A 27365-nucleotide genomic window follows, 5' to 3' on the forward strand; every position below is an offset into this window, starting at 1 on the left:
AGCCCTAATGACCACACGCACTCCCCCCCACCTCCTGAGGCAAGACTTGGTGCCCGGAAGGAGACGGCTTTTAAGCCAGCTCCCCACAAGCATCAGACTCCACAGAGCTACCTGCCCTGCCCCAGCACTGCTGCCTCTGATAGAGGCAGCAGTGCGGAGGGTGAGGGGGGCAGCCAGGAGCTGGTACCTGTGGGAAGCTGGCTGTCTTAGCTCCCGTGGAGCAGCCTGCCTGCCCACCACCCCTCTGCCTCCCAGAGAGCGCCCAGGTAAACACCCCTCCCCCCGCTGTTCTACAGCTCTACTCTATCCCTCCCGTTTCCGACTTGCTTAGATCCCTCTCCATCTCCTCCCCACTGCGCACAGCATGCACTGCGGCCGCAAGTCAGCGCCACGTGCTGTCAGGCTTCGGTGTCTCTCAGCGAGCCCAGCCAGGGGAGCTAAGTTCTGGGAGTTGCCAAGCAGAGCGCTGGTGACCAAGCACGCTGGCAGCCAGCCACTAAAGGCCAGATTTTTAGAAAGGGATAAAGCAGAGTGGGATCTGCAAAAGCCTCTAGGCACCAAATCCTACGGATCTCAATGGTGTCAGGCAAGCAGGAGTTTTTCTGAAATCTTCTAGGGTGCCTAGCAATGTTCCCTCTAATCTTTTCCATCCATGTGCGGAATAATGTTATGTGCCCCAAGGCATGTGCGGATGTGCACCACAAACCTAGCTGTGAGTGCTCTGCTAATCAAGCTCCCAAACGGCCATAAAAAATTCCCAGCGTACAGGGAACGATGGTGCTTAGATAACTTTCAAAATCTGGCGCTAAGTGTCTCAGTCCCTTTCCTGCTCCTCCAACACAAGTGGTGAGGAAATTGTGGGACCTCCCCAGCTACGAAACCCAAGGCTGAGCCCTCCCTCAGAAGTCCTGGGGCTTACAGTCGGCGCACCGTCTATCTCATCAATGATCAGGCAGTTGGGCCTCTCGTTGGCCCCCAGCACAGACTTCATCTGAGTGGCAGCTTCAATCCGCGTTTTGAAGATGTCCGGGCTGCGGTCGTCGCTGAAACAAAGAGCCAATTGGAGCCGGTTATGTCCCTCTCGAGTTTATACTGACTCGAAGCTCTCCGGCAGGCCAGGCCGGGTGGCTGGGCAGAAGAACTGACTCACCTGGCGTTCATTTCAACGGCATTGTACCCTGCGTGCTTGGCGATAACATGGGCCAGCGTGGTCTTCCCCAAACCCGGCGGGCCGCACAGCAGCGCCACCTGCAGCGGAGAATGGGAACGCTGAGCAACGCACCCAGCGCAGGAGAGAGCTGCTCGATCCCCGACAAGGGCTGTGTTGCAAGGAGTCACAGCTCCGCCACCTGAAAACTGGTCTGTCTTTGAAGCGACCCCATCTTCCACCTCCCAAAGATCTGGGAACCACTCGGCCTTAAACTCCTAGGCTGTGTCTAGACTGGCAAGTTTTTCCGCCAAAGCAGCTGCTTTAGCGGAAAAACTTACCAGCTGTCTACACTGGCCGCTTGAATTTCCGCAAGAGCACGGACGATCTCATGTAAGAAATCAGTGCTTCTTGCGGAAATACTATGCTGCTCCCGTTCGGGCAAAAGCCTTTGCGCAAAAGGACCAGTGTAGACAGCTCAGATTTGTTTTGCGCAAAAAAGCCCCGATCGCAAAAATGGCGATCGGGGCTTTTTTTGCGCAAAAGCGCGCCTAGATTGGCATGGATGCTTTTCTGCAAAAAGTGCTTTTGCGGAAAAGCATCCGTGCCAATCTAGATGCTCTTTTCCGCAAATGCTTTTAACGGAAAACTTTTCCGTTAAAAGCATTTGCAGAAAATCATGCCAGTCTAGACATAGCCCTATAGTGCTTTATAAAGCAACCCTAGGCGAGGATCCTGATCAAATCCCAGTTTGGGTCCCAGTAACTGTGCCTTTTTAATTCCTGCCACTTCAACTGGAGAGAAAACACATTCTCCTCTTCCTGGCCTAAACGACTCTGTGATACTTCTGTTAAACATCAGCCTCGGCAGCTGAAAGGACTGCTAGAGAGGCGTGTCTTTCATACCCAAGTCTGGCAAAGTGATAAATACAAATGAAAACAGTTCATGTATTCATCAAAGGGATGGGAAAGTCCATTAATGGAATGCATTAGACAGCCTCCTGTCAGCATCAGTGCCAGCAGGGCACGATGGGATGTTTAACTTCGGAGAGTGCTTTGGGATGCCTTCTGGGTGACACACTGTTGTAGTAAGCTGAGAGTCTGCAACATAAAATCAGCAGGCCCGAAAGCTAGTGAGCAAGACTTTGGCTCAGCAGAACTACGAGCAGGAAAGAGGCTGGGTAAAAGAGAAATAGTATACGCCAGGTCATGCACAAAGAACGCCAAAAGGCACCAGGCACATTCCAGGGGGGGTGTAACAGGAAGCCTCACTGAGAAACATCTTGGTACCAAACACCTCCCCACCAATAACATACATACCGACCTAGGATCAGGACCAGGTCGCAATTGACAACATGATGGCTAGTAAGTAAACCCCCGTTCTGTGAAGTAAGGGGCGGTAATTAGGCAACAGAGGGTGGCAACCCGATAGGTCAGGAGTGATGTGTAACTTGTTTGTACCGGTGTATAAAAGTGAACCCCAAAGGGTGATCGACTGACCATGGCGAGGGTCGCTGGAAATCCAGGGCACTTAGCGCGTGTTAGCCCATTGCCACGGCTTACATAAGGTGTAGAGGTGCAGCAGCGAGTCTGTTGGCTGACAACTATTATTGTGTGTCACTTGACAATAAACCTACTCTGGTGCTTTCGATCCTTATCTGATTTGTGGTCTCTGGGGGCTTCTTCGGGAGTCTGTTGTGTTAACTAATTGCACACGGTTAACATGTTTAGACAGGGGAGTACACGCACACACACGCAGCTAGAAGTTTATCCTCATTAACGGAGTAGAGGACCTGCCAGGAACCCATTGGGACAAACCCCAATTCTGACCGACAACAATTGTGTCTAAGTGGTTAAGATCCCAGTAGGGTATTTATTTAAAGCAATCTTTGCCATGACCCTAATTTACATCCCTTCACTTGCTGTTTATTCCAACAGAGGAGATGCATGCAGTGCTGTTGAGTTTCTATTCTTATTTGCCCTATAAAATCCATTCACGGGACCAATATTCCCCCTAATCGGTTCCATCCATGTGCGGAATAATTTTATGCGCACCAAGGCATGTGTGAATGGGCACCACCGGTAGAAACAAAAAAAAAAAATCTAGCTGTGGGTGCTCTGTTAATCAGCTGGGGAGCATTGGAATTTCTCCTGAGCGATCGCACAAGCACCCAGCTTATAAGGAACACGGTACGGAACAGAACTAAGGTGATAAAATGATCAGATGTGTGTGTGATTGCATCCGCCTAGAATGTATTTGCGCAGCGCTGCCCCCTACTGGGTAACCCTGAGCCTGCTTCAGTGTATGTAATGTCGCCCTCTAGTGGAGGCCGTTTTTAGACGAGCTGGATAGGCGTAAGCTCGTGCCACGTCGCATCTCGCACATTGCCCTGCCCGTGCGTAAGCCCTGCCCGTGTGTGGAACCATCTCCTTTCACCCAGCCACTAGCCCACCCTTGAAACGTGCAAAAGGCAAGTGCAAGCAGAAGCAGGCAGGAAACCCCCAAGAATTCACTGAAACGCACATGAGTAAATCCACCTCTCTCAGGGTGGGGCAGGGAGCGGAGGGGCCGGGCTACTCATCGGCACCTTGTATTTGGGTCTCTTGTGTTGGTCCAGCTCAGCCTCCAGAATCTCCTCCGTGAACTGCGCCTTGCTCTTCCATTTGCTCTGCGGCTCCTTGGCCTGCGTGAAGGGTGGGCGGGCGTCGGCGCTCGGCTTGGCTTTCTTCACGGGCTTCTCCTTCCCGAACACCACCACGTCCCACAGCTTCAGCCACTTCAGAAGGCAGCGGTTTGTGTACTGAACGGCAGGGGAGGGAAAAGGGCGGGACACGTCATCGAAGGCACTTGCAGGAGCTGCCGGAGAGGCGAAAGAGAGGTGCGCACGAGACACTCCCGTGTACAGAGGCAGGTCTGCGGACCACGAAGGGCGGGACACCCGGAGATTCCAAGGGGCTATGGAACAGCCATGGCCAGAGCCCTGGGCCCTTTATATAGTTGCCTGAGCATCACACCAAGCACTCTGAGCAGCAAGAAGGGCTGGGAGGGACCAGCATGGTGCACTCCAGGCAGTGAGGGCTGGCTGCCCCAGCTCCACCCCTTCTGCTGAGGCCCCGCCCCTTCTGCTGAGGCCCCGCCCCTTCTGGGAGCGCAGAGCTGTCCTTCCACCTTGCCCCGGTACTGAGCTGAAAGCATCCTCTGCAGTAGCTTAAAAAGCTACAATTTACAGCCCACAAAGATCTCAGCTGGGGAATTTTTTCTGGGCACCCACAGGAAACAACCGAACAGCTCGGATCTGAGCCTTCAGGAAGGATTCCTCCTCACCCCAGCTGGACACCCAATACACCCTCAGCCTCATAAGAGGTGAATTAACTACCTTCAGGCATTGACATTTTAACCTTCTTTCCTGAAGGATGCCATTAGGGCTCCGAGGTGGCAGCTCCATCTAGAGCAGTGGTGCGCAACATTTTCATTCGTGACCCCCACAGGGGCCGCCAAATTTGATGGAGTGGGGGGGGGGGGAGGGGAAGGGAAGGAAGCGTCCCTTTAATTGTGGGACTGTGGCCTCTCTCTTGCCACTCCCCCTGCCCCGTATATGTTGGATACCGAGCCGAGAAGCCAGGAAAAGCAGCTGGCTGGATCCAAGCGCTGTGAACCCCAAGGAAGGCAGTCACAACCCCTAAGGGGGTCGCGACCCACAGGTTATGCACCTCTGATCTAGCGGGCCCAGCACTGGATTGGGAATCAATAGACCCATGTTGTATGCCCCACTCTGCCACTGGCCTGCTGGGTGACTCCAGGCAAGTCCCTGCCCATCTCTGAGTTTTCCCTCCCACCCGTGTCTCTCTCGGCCATTTAAACGGCAGGGTCTGCCACTCACTGTATGTACGCACAGAGCCTAGCACCACAGGGCCCTGATCTCAGCTGGGGTCTCCAGAAGCTTCCAGAACCAAAATTTTGCACCAGCCATCTCCACAATTGAAGATGTATCCTAAACAACAACCCATCAGGTCTAATGCGCGGAGGGCTCTTACATCATCACTCAGCAGCTCCGTGTAGCGACGAGGCATAAATCGGTCGACCCACAGGCAGTGCAGCGCAGATTCATCCTCATCGTCCGCACCATCTGTTTCCTCGTTAGCCTCTAGGGCCTCACTTTCAGCCTCTCCATGGAGGTGACTAAGAAAAAAGGCAGAGGTTAAAAACCTGAGAGCACAGAAGTGCTCAACCCATGAGAGCCGGTAAAGACAGAGCAAAGATCAGGCAACCAATATTACCAGGTCGCTCTGTATCAGCAGGTGTCTTCAGTATTTACCGCTCCCCCAATGGGTGTGTCATCTACATTAACTGGAGGTGATTTCGTGTTTCCTTCCAGGTCATTGATAAAATCATTGAACAGCACAGCCAAGAATACATGCCTGCTGGACCCTCTTGGAAACTCCTTAATACAGTAACACCAGGAGGCTTCCATCTGTGATCAGGGTCCCCTTGTGTTAGTTGCTGTACATATACAGAGTAAAAGACCACCCCGGTCTCTAAGAGCTCACAGTCTACACCAGTGTTTCTTAAACTTTTTGAGACCACGGAACGCCAAACAATTTTTTTTTTATGCGGAACACCTACGAAAATTTTCTTTAAAAAAAAAAAAAAAAAAAAAAAAAAAGACAAAAACAAAGAAGTAAGAAAAACAAAGAAGAAGAGGTCGCGGCACACCTGTGAGTTGCTCATGGAACGCCAGTGTGCCGCGGAACATAGTTTAAGAAACACTGGTCTACACAGACAGGAGGAGCAAACAGCAGGTGAACAAAAGGATCATTTGCGTACAGATGGGGAAACTGAGTCGTGGCATGATTAAGTGACCTGCCCCAGGATGTCTGTGGCAGAGGTGGGAACAGCCCCCCCTGTCCGATCTCCTGACTTCCAGGTCATTCCTCGGACCACCAGAGCAGCCTTCGTCATAAAGAAACACCCTGGAGCATAGCTCCAATTAGCAGGATGCGTCAGGAGCTGAGTCCCGACTGAAGTTTCCTGTGCGGTGATGGAAGCGGCCAGGGTGTGTTGGCTGGGACCCCTGGCAGTAAATAGTACAAGGGCAGAAGGAGAACTGCAAAATGACCCACCTGTTTAATATTTCCGTCAGCCGCTGCGATGCCTCCAAAACCCGCCTCTGGCGCTTAAAAACAAACAGTGTTGGAATGGGAGTCAGAATCACTCTAATCCACAGCTGATGACTTAGCAGGGATTTCGTAAGGAACACTCTGCCCGGCAGGACGGCATAGAAGTTATACTGAGAAAACATCACTTTGCTTTATTCCAAGAATTAAAATCCATATATTAAAACAGAGCAATTTCCGGGGGTGGGGGAGGCCCTCAAACACCACTTGCTTCTCAAGAAGGCCGCCTCACCTAGTCTGAAGAACCAGATTTTCCAATCTATTGTTTACAAAACGAGCTATTTTAGAGCATGTGACCCTCTCCTGCCTTATTTTGGTCCCAGTGTTCTAGCCACCCAAGAAAAATTCATCCTGCAAGTTTGTTCCTGGACATAAACTCTATGGTCCTTCGGGGTTGGCACACTGACATCCTGAGGGTGTTTATACTGAAACGCAGCACCTGCAATAATCTGATTAATTGTCCTGGGAACCCAAACAAGCAAGATCCAGGACATCTGGGGTCACCAGCGACGGACACAGACTGGACATCCAGCCAAACCGGCTTAAAGACCTAGCTAGAGATCGGTTTGCATGGTGCTCGTTCTCCAAGCGGACCATGCGGATTAGGGATCCGCTTTGCTGATGGTGATCGATGCTTGGAAACCATATCGTATGTGAAAGGAGGGAGAAGGGTTAGTTCAGCCAAAGCGAAGTGGGGGGAAGCCATCTTGAACGTTACTTGAGCCACATTATGCTAGGCAAAGCACTTGAGAATGTAACGCAAGGAATAAATTTACAAGGGGTGACATGTTCAAAAGCACGTAAGTGACTACGTTCCACTTTCAAAAGTGACCTAGGAATTTAGGTGGCTAAATGTCACTGGAAGCCAATAGGACTTTGGCTCTACGCCACTTATTTTCTTTTGGAAATGTTACTCCAGTCTTTTCCCCCCAGCTCTAATTTCCACCATCAGATGGGAAGCAAGCGGCAGATCAGAAAAATACAGCTGTGGACGGTACTTTAGAACATCTGGCACCTTGATTTTCAGGGGTGACCAATTCTGGGTACGTAGCTTAAGACATGTACAGACTGACTCTTTCACAAGTTCCACAAACGCCAATAGAGAATTGCAGAAGCCTACACCATATTGAACTTAAAGATTGAGGCACTCAGAACTGATGCCTGACCCTAGAAACATCAATCATTAGCCGAGAGAAGAGCGAGAAATAGGAACCGGGTGCCATACCTCTTCAGACACTTGCTCCTTCAGGTAGGAAAAAGGCACCCCCAGTAAATGAAGTGGTCTTCGCACGCTCCAGCCCAGAGAATCGGGGAGCTGTAAAGATCATATTTACAATGCACGAGTTCTCATTTCGCCCTTAGCAAGAGACATGGAGCATTCAGCTTTCATCACTGCACTGGAGGCCACAAAACAAACTTAACCAACCCAGCCCCCACTTGCCAGATCCTACCTCCACTCCTGTCCTGGAGTGATCTTCCTTCAGAACCATGAAGACTCTAGTGCCATCAGTAGACGTCACGTTGACATAGTCCTCCAGGATGGGCGGGCGCTTGAGTACCCGTTTGGGGTCCTTTTCAGGGGGTGGCGTCATGCGCAGGGGAGCCATGTCGCTTACGTCCAGGCTGTCTGGGCTCAGGATCTTTGTGCTCCTTTAAAGATAGATCGGAGACACAAGTGCCCATGAAATTAGACGTCCAGCAGGATAGCCTCAGCAAAACTTACTTCCAAATGGAAACCTTCCAATCTCAAATGCCCAAAAGGAGGCTTCATGGCCTAAGCCACCGGGAAATGGCAACAAAGCCAAGCAGGAAAACGCTGGGTGAGTTCCCCAACAAAGCTCTGCCATGCCGCATTCCCTGCTCTTCTAGCACTGGCGGTTCCTCACGCAGCCCCATCAACGTACCAACATGCCGGCCTGCGGCACTTTGAATGCGGACACCGCAGGCCCCTCCGCACACCACTCCATCTTGACCCTAGAAATTCCAGTCCTGCTCTTCCCTCCTTATCCAGGCCCCCGAACCTGACCCAGTGCACCCGACATGCCCAAGTGACACTCAAATATCATTGCAGTGAGCATGGTACCAAAATTGAGAGAGAGACTTCTGCTAGTCCAGCCCTGGGCCCCTGAGGGGAAGAAGCTGTCTGTGCTCTTAGTTCTGTGAAGAGGGCAGGGAGAGGAGAGGAAGAAAGAAAGGACTAGGGTAAAACCACCCAAATACTTTTCCCTTGCACCCAAAATGGAGATTTGACCCCCAGCTGCCTAAGACTTCTAATTTACCACAACAGTGTAGGTCCAAGACCGATTACTGACTGTCCAGGGCCTTCCTCGCAGCAGGGACAAAACAATGAGAAAAGGGATTCGGGCCCTGTTCACCTGGCACTCGGCGGTTTGGAGCAGTCTCCGGGGGAAGGAGGTGGGGTAATATCATCCTGAGGGGAATCAGGAACGGCCAATTGGTCCTCTGCCCCGAAGTTCAGCTTCTTAACAGCTTCAAGTCTTCGTCGCTTTGGCTTAGGAGCTGTTTAACACAAAAGAGAATGGGGCGGTAATGCTGATTACAAAAGGCAATGTATTTACGGAAAGGTCTTTACAACGCCTCTCACCTGAGGAGCTCAATGCACTTAAGCATAACAGCTGCCATACTGGGTCAGACCAAAGGTCCACCTAGGCCAGCATCCTGTCTTCCAACATTGGTGAATGCCAGATGCCCCAGAGGGAATGAACAGGACAGGTAATCAGCGAGTGATCTAACCCGTCACCCATTCCCAGCCTCTGACAGAGGCTAAGGACACCATTTCTACCCCTCCTGGCTAATAGCCATTGATGGACCTAACCTCTATGAATCTATCTAGCTCTTTTTTGAACCCTGTTAATGTCCTGGTCTTCACAACATCCTTCAGCAAGAAGTTCCACAGGTTGACTGTGCACTGTATGAAGAAATATTTCTGTTTGTTTTACACCTGCTACCTATTCATTTCATTTGGTGACTCCTAGTTCTTATGTTATGGGAACAAGTAAATAACCTTTCCTTCTTCACTTTCTCCATACCTATCATGGTTTTATAGACCTCTATCATATACCCCTTTGTCTCCTCATTTCTAAACTGAAACATCCAAGTCTTTTTAATCCCTCTTCATACGGCAGCCATTCCAAACCCCCAATCATTTTTGTTGCCCTTTTCTGAACTTTTTCCAATGCCAAGATCTCTTTTTTGAAACGAGGCGAGCACATCGGCACGGAGTATTCAAGATGTGGGCGTCCCATGGACTGATATAGAGGCAATAAGATATTCTCTGTCCTTTTTTTTTTTTTTTAAATGATTCCCATGCATCCCCGTTTAACAGATGGCCACAGTGCAGCCAACTGACTCGCCCAGTGAGTCAACAACAGAGACAGGAATGGAAGCCGTCAGCCCAAGTTACCAAGCCCATCCTGCTAAGACATAGAAACGTTTCTTGAATTGGCGATTCCGGGCAGTCAATTTTTCCGGTGAAAGGCCATGCCTCTGGGAACTGCTCCGTGCCCATCTTTGCAGCGCCCTGAGAACAAACCTTCAGTTGCTTCAGAGATGAACACGGGCTTGGGAGATGGGTGGCAGGTGTCCACATTACCCTCTAGGGGTACGTCTAAACTACATGGCTCCGTTAACGGAGCCATGTAGATTTGTTGTTTTGGCAAAGGCAAATGAAGCCGCGATTTAAATAATCGCGGCTTCATTTACATTTACATGGCTGCCGCGCTGAGCCGACAAACAGCTGAACAGCTGTTTGTCGGCTCAGCGCGCTAGTCTGGACGCTTCCCTGCCGACATCAAAGCCCTTTGTCGGCAGCCCCGGTAAACCTCATCCCACGAGGAATAACAGGGCTGCCGACAAAGGGCTTTGATGTCGGCGCGGGAGCGTCCAGACTAGCGCACTGAGCTGGCAAACAGCTGATCAGCTGTTTGTCGGCTCAGCACGGCAGCCATGTAAATTTAAATGAAGCCGCGATCATTTAAATCGTGGCTTCATTTGACTTTGCCTATAACCCTAATCTACATGGCTCCATCGATGGAGCCATGTAGTCTAGACACAGCCTAGATGAGAGCAAACAGGGCCAAACTAGCCTTATGCCAACAGCTGGAGCTGGAAAGGGGAACAGCGGCTACAAAAGGCATTTAAGGCACAGCACCAAAGGCCTCGCCTACATGTCTGTACAGCTACCCAAAGAACATTTCCAAGACATACTGAGTGCAGCAGGAGGCTCGTGAGGAGGCCAGTTCTCCAAACACTCCTCCTCCGATTCATGCAGGAGGTGCCGCTTCTTAGAGTTAGGTTCCAGAAGGCTCTCCACGGCGTCCCCTGGGTTTTTAGAGTCCTTTCCCTGGCATGGCTTGCCATGGGAAGCAGCAGACTCCTTAACCACATCCCCGGCTGAGATGGCTTCTTCAAATGTCTGCCTTTTGCTTCGGAGCTGGGAGATTTTCGGGACCGATGGCTGAGACGAGCTACCTGGAAAAGAAACTACAGTGATGTATGTGACCCCTCTGTATGGGGGAAGCAGCCATGAGTAAGCCTGATTTTAGGAGGCGCCACACAGACTGCCAGCGGGCACGCACAGCACTAAACCAGTCCTTTCGCCCTGCTGTGCTTAACAGGTTTCTTTTGAAATCCCATCTACATTTGCTAGTCAAACCTCATCCCAGGTCAGTCGTGCTCCAAACAAGTTTAAAACACAGATGCTTGCCCCAAAGAGATGGAACCTAAGTGTGGGTGGGTCCTATTAAGACACATACAGTGCATATATTTAGGGCATCAAACCCTGCCAGAGAAAATTCATTGTTAGTCAGGGAGCACAGACAAGGTTCAAGAAGACCAACCTGATGTACAACGGCATTAAGTACCCACTGCAACATGGCAACCCCCTTTCTGGGGCAAGTCTCAGAAGGGTAGTCCTGTTCGTCTGGAGGACTAACATTTTTATTAAGGCATAAGCTTTCCTGGGTAAAGGCCCCTTCTTTTGAAATCCCATTTGCTAGTCACACCACATCCCAGGTCAGTCCAGCGCCAAGCAAGATTAAGCACAGTTGTTTGCTCCAGGGAGATGGGCCCTAAGTATGGGTAGATCCTATTAAGAGAGGTACAGCGCACATTTTTAGCATGCTCTGTGATGGGGGCATAAGCTTTTGTGGGTAATCTGCTGGTCTTTAAGGTGCCACAAGACTCCTCATTATTCCTGGGGCAAGCAGCTGATGGATCCAGGCTGCATCTGCCGAGACGCCAGGCTGAACTCTGTAACAGACCTGGGGGGGGCAGCTGCTCTCCCTCCCCCCGCAAGCAGAACTGCAACCGCCCCTGCCTCCAGCCTGCACAGCTCCCCGTGCAGAGGAAACAAGGCAGCCCCGCGCCACCCACCTTCCAGCTCCGCCAGCACCTCCAGCTCGTCCGCAAACTGCTGCTCGAAGTCATCTTCAATGCCGTACAGCTCCGGCTCCTCCATGGGCCCAGCGCCGCCTTGCACCGCCCGGCCGGCTCCCTCCGCCCCAGCCGCCCTGCAGCTGCAAACCCGGCGCGCGCGCGCCTCCGCCTCCTCCTCCTCGCGTGCCCTTCCGGGGAACGTTCCATCCGGCCGCTTCGCGGGCCGCTGATTGGCTGCCTGGCCCCTTCACGCGCCGCGCGGGCTCCGGCTAGGGCGGCTCGCGGCTGGAATGGCTACAATGTAGCCGCGGCGCCTGTTCCGCCCGGCCCGGAGCGCGGGGCTGCAGCAGCCGCAGGTCGGTGGCGCTCGGGGCGTTGGGGATGCTGGAGGGGGGTCTTTGCTGCAGGGCAACCCCCGGGGCAGAGGGAGGGGGTTGCATGAATTTCCTCCCTTCTCTCCCTGCTTGCACCGGCCACCCCTGGGCTGTGCGGGCAGCGGGAGCACGAGTAAGTGGCCTGGACCGACCCCCCCCCTCGTCCAGCGAGAGGAAGGACGCACTTGCCTAGGCTAAGGGCTGCTGCTGGCACGTGATTCGTAAATTGACCTCAGCACAAATGAACAGCCACCCCCTGCCGGCGCCTCTGCTGTTGGCGGGTAGTATGGGGGGTGAGAGCTGGTGGGGGGTAGTATGGGGGGTGAGAGCTGGTGGGGGGGTAGTATGGGGGGGGTGAGAGCTGGTGGGGGGGTAGTATGGGGGGGGTGAGAGCTGGTGGGGGGGGTAGTATGGGGGGGTGAGAGCTGGTGGGGGGGGTAGTATGGGGGGTGAGAGCTGGTGGGGGGTAGTATGGGGGGTGAGAGCTGGTGGGGGGGTAGTATGGGGGGTGAGAGCTGGTGGGGGGGGTAGTGTGGGGGGTGAGAGCTGGGGCCACACTGGGATGTGGGTACCCACATCTACGGCCTGCATCCTTTTTCCTCCAGCTGTGCAGCATTGGAGCCTGAGTGCGAGCAAAGGAAGCCTCATTGCTTGACACACACTCAAACGATCCAAAATATGGGAGAAAATACACGTATAGAGGGGATAATCTTGTACCGTGCCCTGGAGCGGTGTTCCCAGTACACTGAATGCTTGGGCGGCCACCCAGACGAGAGTCATCAGATTTATTCCGTACGTGGATAGGAAAAACATTAAAGGGAACATTGGCCTGGAGATGATGGATGGGAGAGTGCATGGTGCTGAGATGAAAGAACACAACCCATGCTATGTCCCGATTGTATTGACGGCTGTCATTAAATGCACACTGGTATATTTCACATCATTTATTGTAAGCAAACTGTTCATTATCTTACCGACAACACTGGTGCAGCCATTTGTCTAGTGCAAAGACAGAGCCTTTGTTATAATAATTAAAAGGATTTTAAAAATCCAAGTTACCTTTCACTCTTTATGGTCTTTGCATTTTGTCTTGCTTGCAGCTGGGACTGTCACTTTGGTTTCAAGTTTTTAGGGCTGCAATTTTTCAATTTGAGCCAATAGATGGATCCATATTTATATTTCAAATTCATTATTTCCCAGGGATTATAATTTTTTACTGGCACATTAATGCTTCTGTTTGTTTTGGAGAAGCTCTGCTTTACAGTGTCTACATTTCTGATCTGCCCCCCAGACGGTGTTAGTTGTAAATTCCACGTCAAGGGGTGCATTCCTTATTTGCATTGTGGGAGCATTTAAGAGCCTCATGACACAGTTATGTGAGGTTCTGTACAAATTTTTAATTATAAGGGCTTTTAATTCTCCACGCATTGTGAGTCCCAAATGCAACACAGGGTATGTCTACACTTGCTCTCTAGTTCGAACTAGGGATGCAAATGTAGGCAACCGAAATTGCTAATGAAGCGGAGATTTAAATATGTTTCAAAAGTGATCAACGCGTTAGTTCGAACCAGCTGTTGATTGGAGTAACACGCCAGCGAGATCATGCTAATGATATTTAAATCCTCGCTTCATTAGCAATTTTGGTCGCCTACATTTGCATCCCTAGTTCGAACTAGGGAGCAAGTGTAGACATACCCATAGAGAGTAGAAGCAAGAGGGTTTGCTGCCCTATGTAGTAGGGATGTAAAAATTGAAAAAAAATAATAATAAAGTGCAGCTGATTGAAATTCAGTCAGTTACATGGTTAAAAACTCAAATGGGCTGCTGGCCCCATAGGCTCTCAGCTGCAGCCGGACCCACAGGACGCCAGCAGTGGCCAGGAGTTTAACCAACAAGGTTAACCAGTCAAGATAATGCTTATCGGTTAACCGGTTAAACTCTTTCATCCCTCCTATGTACACAGCTGGAAGTGGGGAGTCCATTCACATCCCACACTAGTGCATAGTGGAGCACGGCCTGAGAGCAGGCGTAGTGCCAGCCAGACAGATGGGCAGGAGATTAGCCAGAGTGTGTGCAGATGTGAACAATAATAGTGCACACACTATTAGTGCACACACTATTAATTGTGTTGTCATTGTGCCCATCAGGGTTGCATTGCGATCGCTGCTGTTTTAACTAGGGATGTTAAAAGATGTTTAAGAAGGTAACCGTGTAACTGCTAAAAAAATCATAGTGGTTACACACGTTGTAGGTTTCGCAGGATAAAGCTTAAGTAAGTTTCATACTGCGGAGCCTGCAGTGAAGCCTTGTTGGGAGTGGGGCCACCAGTGCCTGCCTTCCCGGGAGGGGGGTAGAGTTTAACTGATGAGCATCGTTTAAATCAGTGTTTCTTAAACTGTGTTCCTTAAAGGGGTGGTGCCTTTTTTTTTTTTTTTTGTGCTCAACAAAAAAATCCTTGGTGTTCCGCATAAAAAAAATTATTGTTTGGTGTTCCTCGGTCTTAAAAAGTTTAAGAAACACTGGGTTAAATTCTAACATCCCTAGTATTAACCTAATTCAAGACAGGGATGCCAACTCTCCTGGACCAGATGGACCAGTTGCCATAGCCGCAAATTGCGTCTGGTCTGTCTGGTCGGGAGAATCGGCCACCCAACCTGCCCCAAGGAGCTTGCTGTCTCTCTATGAGAGGACCCGTCAAGAGGTTGTAACAAACAACTGCGGAAACGAGGCTGGGCCAAGGGAGGCATGGCGTTTGCACCAGCTGGCGAAAGGCAGTGCTTCTGCCCTGCATCACAGGAATCCAGTGAATGTTTGAGCCGTGTTTATGCTTTGGGTTGTTTTGTTTTTCAGGATTTTACAAACGAAGGAGCGTGACCCGCGTCCTTCCCTGCAGAGGGCCATGGAGCCGGGCAGCATTGATAATTTGTCCATCCTATACCAGAGCTCGGACTTCATCGTGGTCAACAAGCACTGGGACGTTCGTATCGACAGCAAGATGTGGTACGAGAAACTGACCCTGCAGAGCCAGCTGAAGCACCGCTTCCCAGAGCTGGCTGACCCAGACACGTATTACGGCTTCAGGTAGGTGCAGCTGGAAGGGCAGCGCCCCTCTCGCTGCAACAGAGGTGTTGTCCCGCGGTTCTAGAGTCATGCCCTCTTCGAGACAGCCGTAATGTCCCAGGAACAGGCAGCTTGCAAAAACGGGGGATGTAGAGAGCTGGGGGATGAAATGTTCACAGGCCAGGGCGGTTGACTTTGAAATGGGCTGCTAGAACAGATTCGTCCCAACGAAAACCCTTCGGAACGTGCTCCAAGTTGTGACCGTTTACCAAGGCCGACCCGCTGGAACAGGAGACAGGAAAGCCAGGAGAAGGGGCAAGAGAGAACATTTAAAGCCCCCGAAACCTGGGACAGGCGAAGAGCAGAACGCATCCCACGCAGACAATGCTTGGTGGATATGAATTAGGGCCAGCTGACTTTATAGCTCAAGCACTAGGGACTCCTACGCTAAGCTCTGGAAGTCCCAGGTTCAAATCTGCCTGGTGGTGGTTATGCTTGCACCCAAAAGGATAAGTGGTGGGTGTGACGGCGGGACGGGGTTCCCCTCGATCCTGCAGCCATGTAGCAGCAAAAACAGACTCCGCCAGCCAGTAGAACAGAGGGGGTTTATTGCTTCTCCGGGATACAGCCCAGCACAGACGTGACGAGGCTACGAGTCAAGGCCAGGATGCCTCAGACCCCTTGGGTTAGGGGGGTCCATCGCCCTCCTGAGACCCTCAGCCCAGGTTGTTCCCTTCACGTTCTCCAGCCAGAAACTGCCTCGCTCCCAGACCCTGCCCCCAAACCAAGTGTTCGTCTCCACCTCCCTCCCTTTGTCTCTCTCCTGGGAGAAGAGCCTTGTTATCTGGTCAGGCTGGTCCTCGGGCGAATACACATGTGATGAGTCAGTAGGAATACACAGCACAGCGCAGGGGGACCCCTGGTTACAGAGCATACCGCCCCCCCACTACGTCACAGCAGGTGTTCAAGTTGAATCCCCGGAAGCCCAGATCCTCAGTGGTATGTAGACACCTAATTCCCACTGAAATCATGAGAAGTCACACGTCTGTGAGGATCAAGGCCGAAGTCAGGGATTTAAGGCGCCCACGCAGTACTATTAAACTGGGGTCCCTCGGCCCACGGGCAGTCTGGGGAGGAGGGAAGACAATCGTTGAGAGATGCCATTTTATAATCTTCACCCACACACGAATGAAATGGTTTTAGCGCCAATTTTAAACGCCGACAAACAGAACATTCAGAGCTGGACAGGGTGTGCCTGCGGTTCAAATCCCAGTGAAACAGCTTCATTCTCATGGGCATGGCTGTTCCCCGGGCTCTGTGTGCTGCACACAGCTCTGTCAAGCTTTTTTTTTTTTTCCGCTTGGAAATTAACCAGATCCTCTGCAGAGGAGGCAGAGCCACAGAACAGGGGTAGGAAGAGGCGGGTGGGCAAACATTAAGACCCAGCAGGGCCCCACATTTTCCGGTGCCCCTGCGCAGCTGCGTATTCAGTGCCTGGGTAAGGACAGGTCCGGACTTCAGTGCGCAGATCCTGTGGGTTGATGCCAAAGCCATTTGGAATCCCTTGATTTTAGCAGAGCTCCGTGCCAGCGGAAAGCGTCTCTCTGAGCAGCTTTCCCTCGCCGCTGTGAGAATGGGCGCTACCCAGCAACCGAACTGAGAATTAAAAGTATAGATAGACCCGGTAGAAGACGTCCCTTTGAAATGGCGCCTGGGCTTGGGCCAAACCCCAGCATCTGCCAAAGTGTACCAGCTCCGTGGATTAGCCTATTGGGGTAGGACTCTCAAAGTCGCCTCTGGGAGTTAGGCGCGCAAACCACTACACCAGACTCCGACAGTATGGGGGAAAGAGCCAGCTGTGGCTGCCCGGCATCCCGAGGAGAGTGTTTCTGACTCTCTCTTGCGCTACCTGTCTCTCCTAGGTTTTGCCATCAGCTAGACTTTTCCACCAGTGGGGCCCTCTGCGTTGCGCTCAACAAAGCTGCTGCCGGTAGCGCATACAAGTGTTTTAAGGAGCGGATGGTGACCAAGGCCTACCTTGCTCTGGTAAGCGTCGCCCTCTCTGCCTGGGCTCTGTCATGGTCCTGCACCCTCTGGCCATCGTTCGTGGCATCCCGCCTTTTTAATGACAGCGTTATTCTCCGAGGTGCATAAACCGGTAGTTTGTCTGCTGCAGATTGGGATCCTGCCGGCACATCTGGCTCACAGCTGTTCAGGAGCAACACCGGTTACTAAGAACTAAGCTATACCAGAAGGCTCAGGGAACACATAAAATAAGGTCGGGTGACTGGCTTAGTTTTGGAACCTTCTAATTCCCCCTCTTCCTATTCGCTCCATGTTTGAAGGCCCAAACTGGTTTCTCTGAGCCTTTCTTCTAAAGGCTGTGGACCCGCTCCCCCTCTTCCCCCCCGCAACCTGCCTTGCCTTGCCCAGAGCAGCAGCATTTCCGGACAAAGGGTCTCAGAAAGGAAACATATAGTAGATAGTTGTCCCTTTTTTCACCCTTGCTGGCCCAGTGGAGTTACAGCTGTTGCTGCCCCCTGTGGTCACTGTGCAATATAACTGTCCCTCCTACCCGATCCCCCCCCTTTCCATTTTATAAGAAACAATCAAATTCCAGGTACATCCCATTGTCCTGGCACAACCAAACCCTGACTTTGCTTTACGTTAGGAGGAGAGGAAGCTGCCCACCGAATTTGGTGGTCCCAGCTCTTTACCGTTTAGGAGGAGTTCTTGAACAAACGGTCTCATGGACAGATGGACAAGGATTCCTTCGTCTTAGTAGCTGAGGAGAAATGTGGGTGGTTTCCTGTGCCCTTGTGCGTTATTCCCTTTTGAATCTCGTGTCATGAAATGTTTTTAAACTCTTCTTTTTAATAACAATGACGCACACAGTGGAGAAGATGGGCATCAGAACTTGCACCCTGACTCACCAAAGCATTGAAGCATGTGTTTAACTTTGATGTCATTGGGATTTAACCCTACACATAAGATATGAATCGAGAGGAGGGAGATAAATGCCCCAAAGAGATCAGCTCTGGTCCAGGGTAGCAACGGTGGGTGCAATGTCACTTTGTCTCAGCTGAGCCAGGAAAGCCTTTCCCACTGTTGCTGTGTTTATAGATATGAACTGAAGGGAATCATGTCGCTAGCAATTTGGCCGAGATTAATTCAGAAACAACGAGTAGCCCTGTGGCACCATAGGGTATGTCTACACTACAGCGTTATTTCGAAATATCTTATTTTGAAATAGTTAATTTGCAATAACACATCTACACACAAAATGCGTTTTGAAATAGCGTTTTGCTTTTTCGAAATAGTGCGTCCACACTGAGTGGACGCTGAATCACATTTAAGGCCGGCCGGAACCAGGTCCAGCAGGGCATCAGGTCAGGAGTTACTTTGTGTGGCTGCTGCCTGAGGCTATCTGAGGCCTGTGCTTAAAGGGACCCCGCCTCCCCCGGACAGCCAGGTCTCAGGTTTCTCTGCTTGCTTGCCTACCTCGATGAGGGACAGCAAAGCATTTTGTCTCTGCATGCTCTGGTTGCCCTCACTCGGGACACCACAGCGCTCTGCAACATGGAGCCAGAGCTGCCCCTGGGCACTGTGGTGCTTCTCATGGACGCGTTGCTGTGAGCCTGGCTGCACATTCTGCAAGCTGCCATCTGGAAGGTATGGGAGAAGAGTGTTCTTGGTTGAGGCTGGAGTGGCCACCAGGGCACCCTGGGAAGGCTGGAGGCCCCCTATTTCGAAATAAGTGTCTACACAGCCCTTATTTCGAAATAGCTATTTCAAATTTGGCGTTATTCCTCGTAGAATGAGGTTTACCAAATTTGAAATAAGCGCTCCGCTATTTCGAATTAATTTCGAAATAGCGGTTTGGCTGTGTAGATGCTAGTAAAATTATTTCGAAATAACTTTGCTGTGTAGACATTCCCATAGAGATTACCAAAACTATAGATGGTATCATGAGCTTTCGTGGGCAAAACCCACTTCTTCCAATGAGCATGAATGGAGAAACACAGCTACCCCCTCTGAGACATATTAATTCAGACCCACTTTGAGGCTAGGGATGTTAAAAATCGTTTAATGCAGTAAACGTGGAACCGCTAAAAACCTCTCAGCAGTTATACGCCCGGGCTCTGCGGAGTGGGGCTGCCAGCTCTTGCCTGCTGGGCTCCCAGGACGGAGGCTTCACTGCCCTGCCGGCAGCTGGCTGAGTTTAACCGATACGATTGACGGATAAGCCTCCGCGTATCGGTTAAATGGTTAAACTCGGACATCCCTATTTCAGACAAACGGCTTTAGCGTCGCAGGAGAAAACAAACATGCGTTGAATAAATGTCGCTTCACGCTGCTTCGGAGACAGAATCCGTTTGTCCAGCAGACCTGAGGGATTTCCTCACAGAGACATCACAGGAAGTACTGTTGGTGTTTGTGGCCAGAGATATCGATGCCCACTTGTTGTGTTGCAGGAATTAGGAAGCTCTAGTGCAAAAGCCTCTCTGGTAACCCACCTAAGATTTTATATATGCTTGTGAGAGAGTCGGTTCATGGATATATGAGTATTGCTGTGAGAGTGCGTAGTCGTTGTGGGATTTGTGTGTCCTAACTGTATTTTCTGTGTCATATTAACAGCTGGCTGCTGCCGCTGTTTCAAATCAAGTACTTAGGTTCTGATTTGGAAATTGCCAGAGCAAGGTAGATTCACTAGAGTCCAATGGACTCTACAGAGACGCAGTGGCCTGCGTGCGCACTGTTTCAGGATGGGAACCTTAGCGTGTAAGCGCTTTGGGGCTGGGGTCTCCCCTTGGGTGTCAGCGTGATTTTTGTGTCACGGCTCCCTTTTCATGGGGGAACAGTTGCACCCAGAGTTGATGGCCCAGAAGAGGTTCCAAGTTTTGGTTTCAGGGTCCTGGAACTGTTCCGAAGTGAGTTTCGGGGGGGGGGGGGGGTTTGTCCCGTGAATGAACCCACGCTCTTCTGTCTTGCAGGTCAGGGGGCACGTGAGGGAAAGCCGAATGACCATCCACTATGCCATAGGGAAGAACACCACAGAGGGCATGACCCACATGATGTGCATCGAAGGGACGGAAGGTATGCGGGGGGGGAGGGGCCTTTTCGTGCGCTCTTGTCGCTGCTTGTCTCAGGAGACGGGCAGCGGGGGCGGATCGGCCTGAACTCCTATTTCCCACCTTGTCCTAGGCTGTGAAAATCCAAAGCCGTGCCAGTCCGAGCTGACCGTCCTGGAGCATGGATCGTACAGCAGCGACCCCGTGACTAAAGTGCTTCTGCAGCCGCTGACGGGTAAGAGCTAGAGGGCTGAGGCGGCCCTAGCCTGGCGCACTATAGAGCAGGGGTCGGCAACCTACGGCGTGTGGCAGGAGCTCAACTCCCCTCCCGCATGTGTACGGAGGCTGCGTGGCGGGCAGCAGCTTCTCTGGTGGTTCCGGTCAGGGAGGGGCTGGTCTGCCATGCTGGAGTGTCCCTACCTGTGGTGCGCCAGGCCCCACCGAGCTGGAGCAGTCGCTGACCATAACTAGGAAGGGTGATGTTAACCATTCACACCCCTACTTCGAAGGGTTTAATAGTTGGGCTTTATTGTTTTGTGTGTGTGTGTGTGTGTGTGTGTGTTAAACCACCCCGCTGGTGGCCTTTTTTGAGCTTTTAGTTAATTTTGAGTAAGAAGTATTATTTTTTGTATTTTATAGGAATACCTATCATTATTTTTAAATTTTTATGGTAATGATTGTTTATGGTGTTAGTTGCTTTATTATTGTCAAAGGGATTCAGGGTGTTTATTTTGAGTTTCTCTTTTTATTTTTACTTATTTTATGTTTAATATTCATCGCTTAGCATGCATCTGCACAGCCCCCTAAACTTGAAATAAGATATGCAATTTGCGTGACGCAAATCTCATATCTCATCTCAAATCTGTTTTGAAATTTGGCGCATCCGCACAGCATCAGATTGCAAAATAAACACGCTATTTCGAGCCATCCTTCATCCCTCGTGCAATGAGTTTTGCCGGAATGGCGAAATAGCGCACCCGTTATTTCGAAAAATATTTCGATGTAACGGGCAGCTTATGTAGCCGTGGAGTGTAGATGGACCCTTATTGTTTAAAAAAAAAAAAAAAAAAAAAAAGCGAAACTGTGAAAGCATGACAGGACAAGCCGGAGCGGAGACCAGGGCAGGAGGGTTAAATCTCGGCATGCCACTTCGGAAAGGTTGCCGACCCCTGCTCTAGAGCCTAGAGCAGGGTGCAGAGCTGTTCTGCTGACTCACCCTGACGGTGCGTTTGGGTGGGTCTCATCTGTTAAAACACAGAGTCTCTCTGAGGCAAGAAAGCTGGAGGGAAGGAGCAGGAGATCCTGCCCGGAGAAGCCCCAGTCATCTGGTGTTTCCAGCCCTGGGCCTCGCCTACAGGGTTACTTGGTTCTGCACCGAGGAGCAGAACTATTGGGGGTCTAGGAGGAGATGAAAACCAAACTCCGTGTCAGCCATGACCTAAATGAGCTCTTGAGCCCGTGTCTCCAAAGGTCAAAGCCGACAGCGCGTTCTCTCCCAACCACACAGGGATTCGCTCTCCGTGTTTGGACGCTGCGTCCTTAACGCTTTGATTCCCGTGTTCCGTTTAGGCCGGACACACCAGCTCCGAGTTCACTGCAGCGCTGCCGGACACCCCATCGTGGGGGACTTCACCTACAGCTTGAAGAAGGACAGCAGCCCGTACAGAATGATGCTTCATGCCCACTACCTGCGGATCCCTGCCGGCAAGGAACTAATTGAGGTGAGAGCTCCTGACCCCTTCCTGACCTCGCTGGATAGCAACTGGGTCCCACACCGCGTGGTTCACCGACTGGACGAGATGATCCAGGAACTGAAGGACAAGACCCTCCGGGTGGAGGAAGAGGCAAGGCACCGGGAAGCATCTCTTAGTAGCGGGGAAGGGGAGATGCCCAGCAAAGCCAAGAGCCTGGAGACGGAGGAAGAGCGAGCCAAGTGTGAGCAGTGGTTGGCGGAGTGGGCCCTGGAATGAGCTGCTGCTGGTGCTATGCCTTTCAGACCCACTCCCCCGTTTGATCACAGTGGCACCTGGCCGATCCCCATCCCCCCAGCACCCAACACGTCGCCGCATCAGCACGTTTTTATGCCTCCGAACGGCGCTTCCAGGGGTTCATGTCTGGGAGTGAAATTGGACTGAATTTTAGCACCACTTGGCGTTTTGGTTTTCATGAGTGAAACACCACCCCACCCTCTCCGGGGGCACTTTTCCTTGCTCTGCAACTCAGCGATAGGATCGGAATGTTGTGCACCGTATCCGAAAAGAGGCAGGAGCCCTGGCACTTTTGTTTTAGCACTAAACCTGCTCGCTGCATGTCAGCCATTACGGAGCTTGGGCAGAAAATGGTGACACTGCTTTCAAGCCTGTAGTCTGAAACATTGCCAAGATCCAAAGGGAATCAGTCATAAAGAAGAGGTGTGAACCTGATTTCTTTCTGGCTGGAATATTTCGATCTGCTTTTGCTTCCCCATTCCCGTCTACGGAGCGATCGCATGCACTCGCTGACTCCTACTAGCTATTGCTGTCTTCCAGTGCAGGGTGTAAGGAAGGAGCATGTAGCATTTTGCACTGATCCCGCTAAAAGAATCAGCCGCATGCTTTGCCACTAATTCCCCATGTGGGTGAACCCCAGTTAAACCACCGCTAGGAGGTTCCTCTGATGGGCACGCGTTGGACTCTAGCTTTCCCGAGTCTGGGCTTGTCACCGCTGCATTTAGACCATTTGTATTTTTAAAAGGTTTTACATGAATGAACACTGATGAATTTTAAACTTTCTATGGGAATTCGACATGGGATACAGTCCTGTAGTATTTCCGCAAGGCTATCAGTCTAATGTTTGTAACCTCACACTTCTAGTACCGTGGCACCAGGAGCAGATTTAAAAATACCCAACGCCCCAAGACTTTTTCCTACGGGTGGTGAGATTTTATTACACCCTGCACTGCTACGCTCCTTTTCCAAGAGCTGGTGCTTGCCTGGCGATGCACATCTGACTCCTGCTTAGAACCAAAATGGGCATTTTCTGCAATTCTTAGTAGGAAATCACAACCCGAAGTCAATTTGTGAAAAATCACCTTTCTCTCCTAATGCCTGTGGCCAGGCACTGCCCGGCTTTCATCACTAGATGGTGCCAGAAGCAGCATCAGGCTTCAGAGACCCCCTGTTTAAATTGTCTTGGGATTCCAGCAGTGAGACTAGAGGAAAACCCACGAAACCGAAGGAGTGCTAAGGGGCGGATGCTCACAAACGAGAGCGAGGAAGCTTTGATTTAAGGGGAGAACGCAGTGTCCCTGTTTTGGGAGAGTCGCGAATTGAGGGTTTGCCTCACCCGAGGAATTTCCTTGCTTTGCAAATCTAATTCATATCTTCTGCGGGGCCATTTTTAAAACTTTTTTCTTCAGCGTTTAACGGTAGTTTTGAAATAATGGGATAACGTTGTCCTGGAATTCTGTGAGCCAGGCCATGGATTATTGCGACAGTAAACCAGGATAGCCCGCTTAGATCCACTGTGCCCTGTGCATCCTAGTATTTATATTGCACCTGTCACCTTATTAGCTAAGCCCTGAGGTGTCACATCAGTGTACGCCCGTAGGGTCCCTTAATCCCCAGCCTATTGTGCAAGTGACCATGCGAACCGATTCAGTGTTGTAGCCATGCTAATCCCAGGGTATTTGAGAAGCCAGGTGGGTAAGACCAACCTCTGGGTGAAAGAGACAAGCTTTTGAGCTTCTACAGAGCTTTTCTGAAGGTCAGAGTTAAGGATACTACTTCATCCACCTTGTCTTTCTAACGCTGCACCCTCTCGTGTCTAAGAGAATCCACCTGCGTGTTGCCCCAGATGAGAAATCTGTCCGCGGGGAGAGGTGAAAGAACTCCCATCGCTACCCATGAGATGTGGAAACGAACATTCTGTGGGGTCACTTCAGTCAGTGGTTTTCAAACTTTTTTTTCTCATGACCCGGTTGAAGAAAATTGTTGGTGCCTGCGACCCAATATAATTTGACTAGTGTGAGCTCCGGGGTGGGGCCGAGGAGGGGAGCTTTGGGCTGTAGGAAGGGGCTCTGCTTTTGGGGGAGGGGTCAGGGCTGGGGTAGGAGGAGCTTAGCTTGAGCGGCTCCCGGTCAGCGATGCAGCGGGGGGGCTAAGGCAGCTTCCTGCCTCTCCTGGCACCGCAGACCAGGCTGCGCCCAGAAGTAGCCGGCAGCAGGTTCCCAGCTAATGGGAGTGCGGGGCTGGTGCTCGGGGCAGGGGCAGTGCGCAGAGCTAGGTGCGTTCTCCCCCCCGCCCCACCTAGGAGCTGGGCCTGCTGCCCGCCACTTCTGGGGTGCAGCACCATCTGTGGTGCCAGGACAGGCAGGGAGCTGCCTTAGGCCCCCTACTGCTCTCCTGACCCCCCTGCAGCACCGAGCCCCAGGGCCTGACATTCCGCCCCCCAGTGCTGGGTTGTGACCCCTGGTTGGACAACCACTGACTTCAATCAAGCTTGGTTTGGCTGCATGCTTGTATTTTTGCCCCTTAGAATGGCTGTGGTCACTTGTTTCCATAGATACCATTGGATATGTCCTCAGTACAGTCTCAGCTGCAAAAATAATGCGCACTGGCCTGCTTGTTTCCTGCACCGTGGCTGGTATGTTCCGCTTCTGGACCACATGGAGCTCAGACTGCCACACCCACTAGAAGGAGGGTTCGTGTCCTATCGGATTACTTTTCATTGCACTACAGGATGCCTGTGCGTTTCTGCAGCTTCCGGTCGCTGTGTGGACTTGTCTCAGAGGGGGCGTTGGGTTAGTCTGCATCTGCAAAGCCAATGAGGAGTCCCGTGGCACCGTGGGGTGCATCTACACTGCACCCGTACCTCGAAATAAAGCGCTGTTCTGAAACGTCCCTTAACCCTCGTGGAACGAGGTTTACAGGGACGTCAGAATAGCGAGCCCGTTATCTCTCAAAATAACGGGCGAGCTGAAAAAGACGTGCAATAGCTGTTTCAGGATAGTTTCGGAATCCCAAAATAGTACTGTGGCGTAGACATAGCCTTGGAGATGCACGGACTCATTTGGGCCTCAGCTATTGCGGGTAAAAGCTACTTCACGAGATGCATGATGCTGATGGTTTTGAGCCATGAAGCGGATGCCGAAATAAATCTGTTAGTTTCTAAGGTGCCACAGGACTCCTCCTTGTACGGACTTGCTATGAGATGGGTTCTTGAGAGAGCCGTTTGCCATCAGCTTTTGATGCGTTGATAGGAGAATCTGCCTCTTTGGCACTTTATTGCTTGATATTTTGTGCAGGTGTCACCGATGGTTAGGGCTGGAGAACACCTGGGTCATTAATTTTCATGGGTCTTCCCTACACTGTTCCCACTCAAGCCTGAAGCAGCGATCAGCCCACGGATGAATGGGAATTGACCCTGAGAAACATTCGTTAGGAGCAAAGCGTGGAGCAAATTTTAATAGCTACGGGAAGCAGACTCCAGCTAGGTTTGCTTTAGGATCTGAGCCTCCCCATTGAGTATCCGAGTTCAGCTGCTGCTGTTTTGCAGGAAGGCAGAAAACACCTCTCTTGCTCCAGAGTCTGCTGGAGATGGGGTGAGTCAGACGACGTGACCGGCGTCCGTTGGCTGAGGCGTGATTGTCAGAGTCGTGAGCTGGAGGAGCACTGCATGGATTAGCATTGGCTCTGGGCAGTCTTGATTCTCAGCATTACTGGCTGGAGGTTACATACCGCGCCTGCACAATAGGGATGTAAAATCCTGGTTAACCAGTTAAACACTGTGGTTAACCGGGCTGGAGCAACCCCCTGCCCGTGGCAGGCCGGGTCGGGCAGGGGTAGCTGCACTGCTCCAGCTGGGCCAGATCCACCTCATCGTGGGCAGGTGGGGGCTGCTGCCTCCCAGCCAGGCTGTTAGTTAACTAGTTAGCGATAAGCATCACCTGCCAAGGTTAACGGGTGACATCCCTACTGCACAGGCGGATGTGAGCTGTCTGTTTGGAAGGAGATGGAGTATTTGGGGAAGTAGAGGACCAAAGGATGAGAAGTTCTTTTACCAATAACGTCAGCACCAAAGGTCCCAGCCACACCCACGCTGCACACTCTGTGTATGGGGGGGGGAGCGTAGGGAGTGGAGGCTGCTGGGAAGTACCATAGTCTGAGGAGATTCCTTTAACTGTAAGCCAAAGATGAGCGCCCGTTTTCTGAGTAAGTGACTTCCCTGACCCGCATGGGAAGGGGAAATTCACTGTGGGGGAGAGACGGCACACACAGTCCTGGGCAATTCAGGGCCATGTGCAGGACACGTACCCATGGATGAATCGTACCCTGTAAGAGATGTAGAAAGTGTCCTACCAGCATATGTGTGTGTGGGGGGGGGGACTATTTGGCTCACACTGGAGTGTGTCTGCCAGTGCCCACGAAGATCTCAATTTGTCCTAGCTGTGATGATCCAGTATTCACACGGTCCCCTCCCCCCCACACACACAAAGAGGAAATTAAGCCATTGTCTGGGCCACCCGATCGGTGAGTTGAGCGCCCCTCCGTGTTCGTTCACCGGTTGGCCGACGAAACTTGTCCCACATGTTTGAAATCTTGAAAACATTCCATCCAGAACCCTGGGACCAAACGTAGGGGCAAAGACCACAGCACGTTCTGCCTGCTCTGCACACTCGGGAGGACTGACGCTTTTTGTATTGCACTTTTATCCAAGGCTGCAGGAATGAGAGATGAATATTTTTCTCCTGAAATTTTCCGAATTGTGGATTGAGAAATATATTTTGCAATAACGCTTTCACACGCTTCCACCCTGGCACCTGGTTGGACAGTGTTTGCTCTTTTAAATCCTCATCTGTGAGTATTGTGTGGTAGAGATTTGACGGTCACTTCTGTTGGGAAATTTGTTAGATGCCTTAAATTGATCTAGTGATGTATTTTTAACGTGTGGTGGGTTGTTCTTGTGGCTGTGTTCTGTGACATTTTGTAAATCTCAGGATAACCGTTGTTATTTATTGTTAATGCATATGTGGACATTCCTGTATTAAACCACTAATTGTGCACTGTGTTTAGTTTACACACACAGGCTACATCTAGACTGCAAGCCTCTTTCGAAAAAGAGCGTCTAGACTGCAAGCAGTGCTTTCGAAAAAGCAAGGCGC

The 27365-nt window shown here is 51.3% G+C and overlaps 2 protein-coding genes across 5 annotated transcripts in view; one reads left to right on the forward strand and one right to left on the reverse strand.

The window, feature by feature from the left end:
• CHTF18 (chromosome transmission fidelity factor 18) overlaps positions 1-11905 on the reverse strand; it is a 51765-nt gene extending 39860 nt beyond the window's left edge. The window contains exons 1-10 of the mRNA XM_075899806.1: positions 11716-11905; positions 10549-10812; positions 8697-8841; positions 7773-7971; positions 7547-7636; positions 6268-6320; positions 5182-5326; positions 3735-3947; positions 1151-1248; positions 920-1043 (exon numbers count right to left, since the gene is read on the reverse strand). Coding sequence (XP_075755921.1) covers positions 920-1043; positions 1151-1248; positions 3735-3947; positions 5182-5326; positions 6268-6320; positions 7547-7636; positions 7773-7971; positions 8697-8841; positions 10549-10812; positions 11716-11800 — 1416 coding nt within the window. The 5' untranslated portion in view covers positions 11801-11905. The remainder of the gene's footprint in view (positions 1-919; positions 1044-1150; positions 1249-3734; positions 3948-5181; positions 5327-6267; positions 6321-7546; positions 7637-7772; positions 7972-8696; positions 8842-10548; positions 10813-11715) is intronic.
• Positions 11906-11941: 36 nt separating this feature from the next.
• On the forward strand, positions 11942-27271 carry RPUSD1 (RNA pseudouridine synthase domain containing 1). 4 transcript variants are annotated; one of them, XM_075899807.1, is made up of 7 exons: positions 11942-12074; positions 12698-13041; positions 14943-15173; positions 17075-17198; positions 20147-20249; positions 20358-20459; positions 21794-27271. In XM_075899807.1, exons 3-7 carry the CDS (start codon positions 14992-14994, stop codon positions 22192-22194), a joined length of 912 nt encoding a protein of 303 aa, XP_075755922.1. In that variant the 5' UTR covers positions 11942-12074; positions 12698-13041; positions 14943-14991; the 3' UTR covers positions 22195-27271. The 4 variants fall into 4 exon arrangements, with proteins under 4 accessions (XP_075755922.1, XP_075755925.1, XP_075755923.1 ...); XM_075899810.1 differs by having other exon boundaries at positions 12698-13020; XM_075899808.1 differs by having other exon boundaries at positions 12698-12884.
• Positions 27272-27365: the final 94 nt, after the last annotated feature.

Source organism: Pelodiscus sinensis, chromosome 16, assembly GCF_049634645.1.
Source record: "Pelodiscus sinensis isolate JC-2024 chromosome 16, ASM4963464v1, whole genome shotgun sequence".
NCBI lineage: Eukaryota > Metazoa > Chordata > Testudines > Trionychidae > Pelodiscus > Pelodiscus sinensis.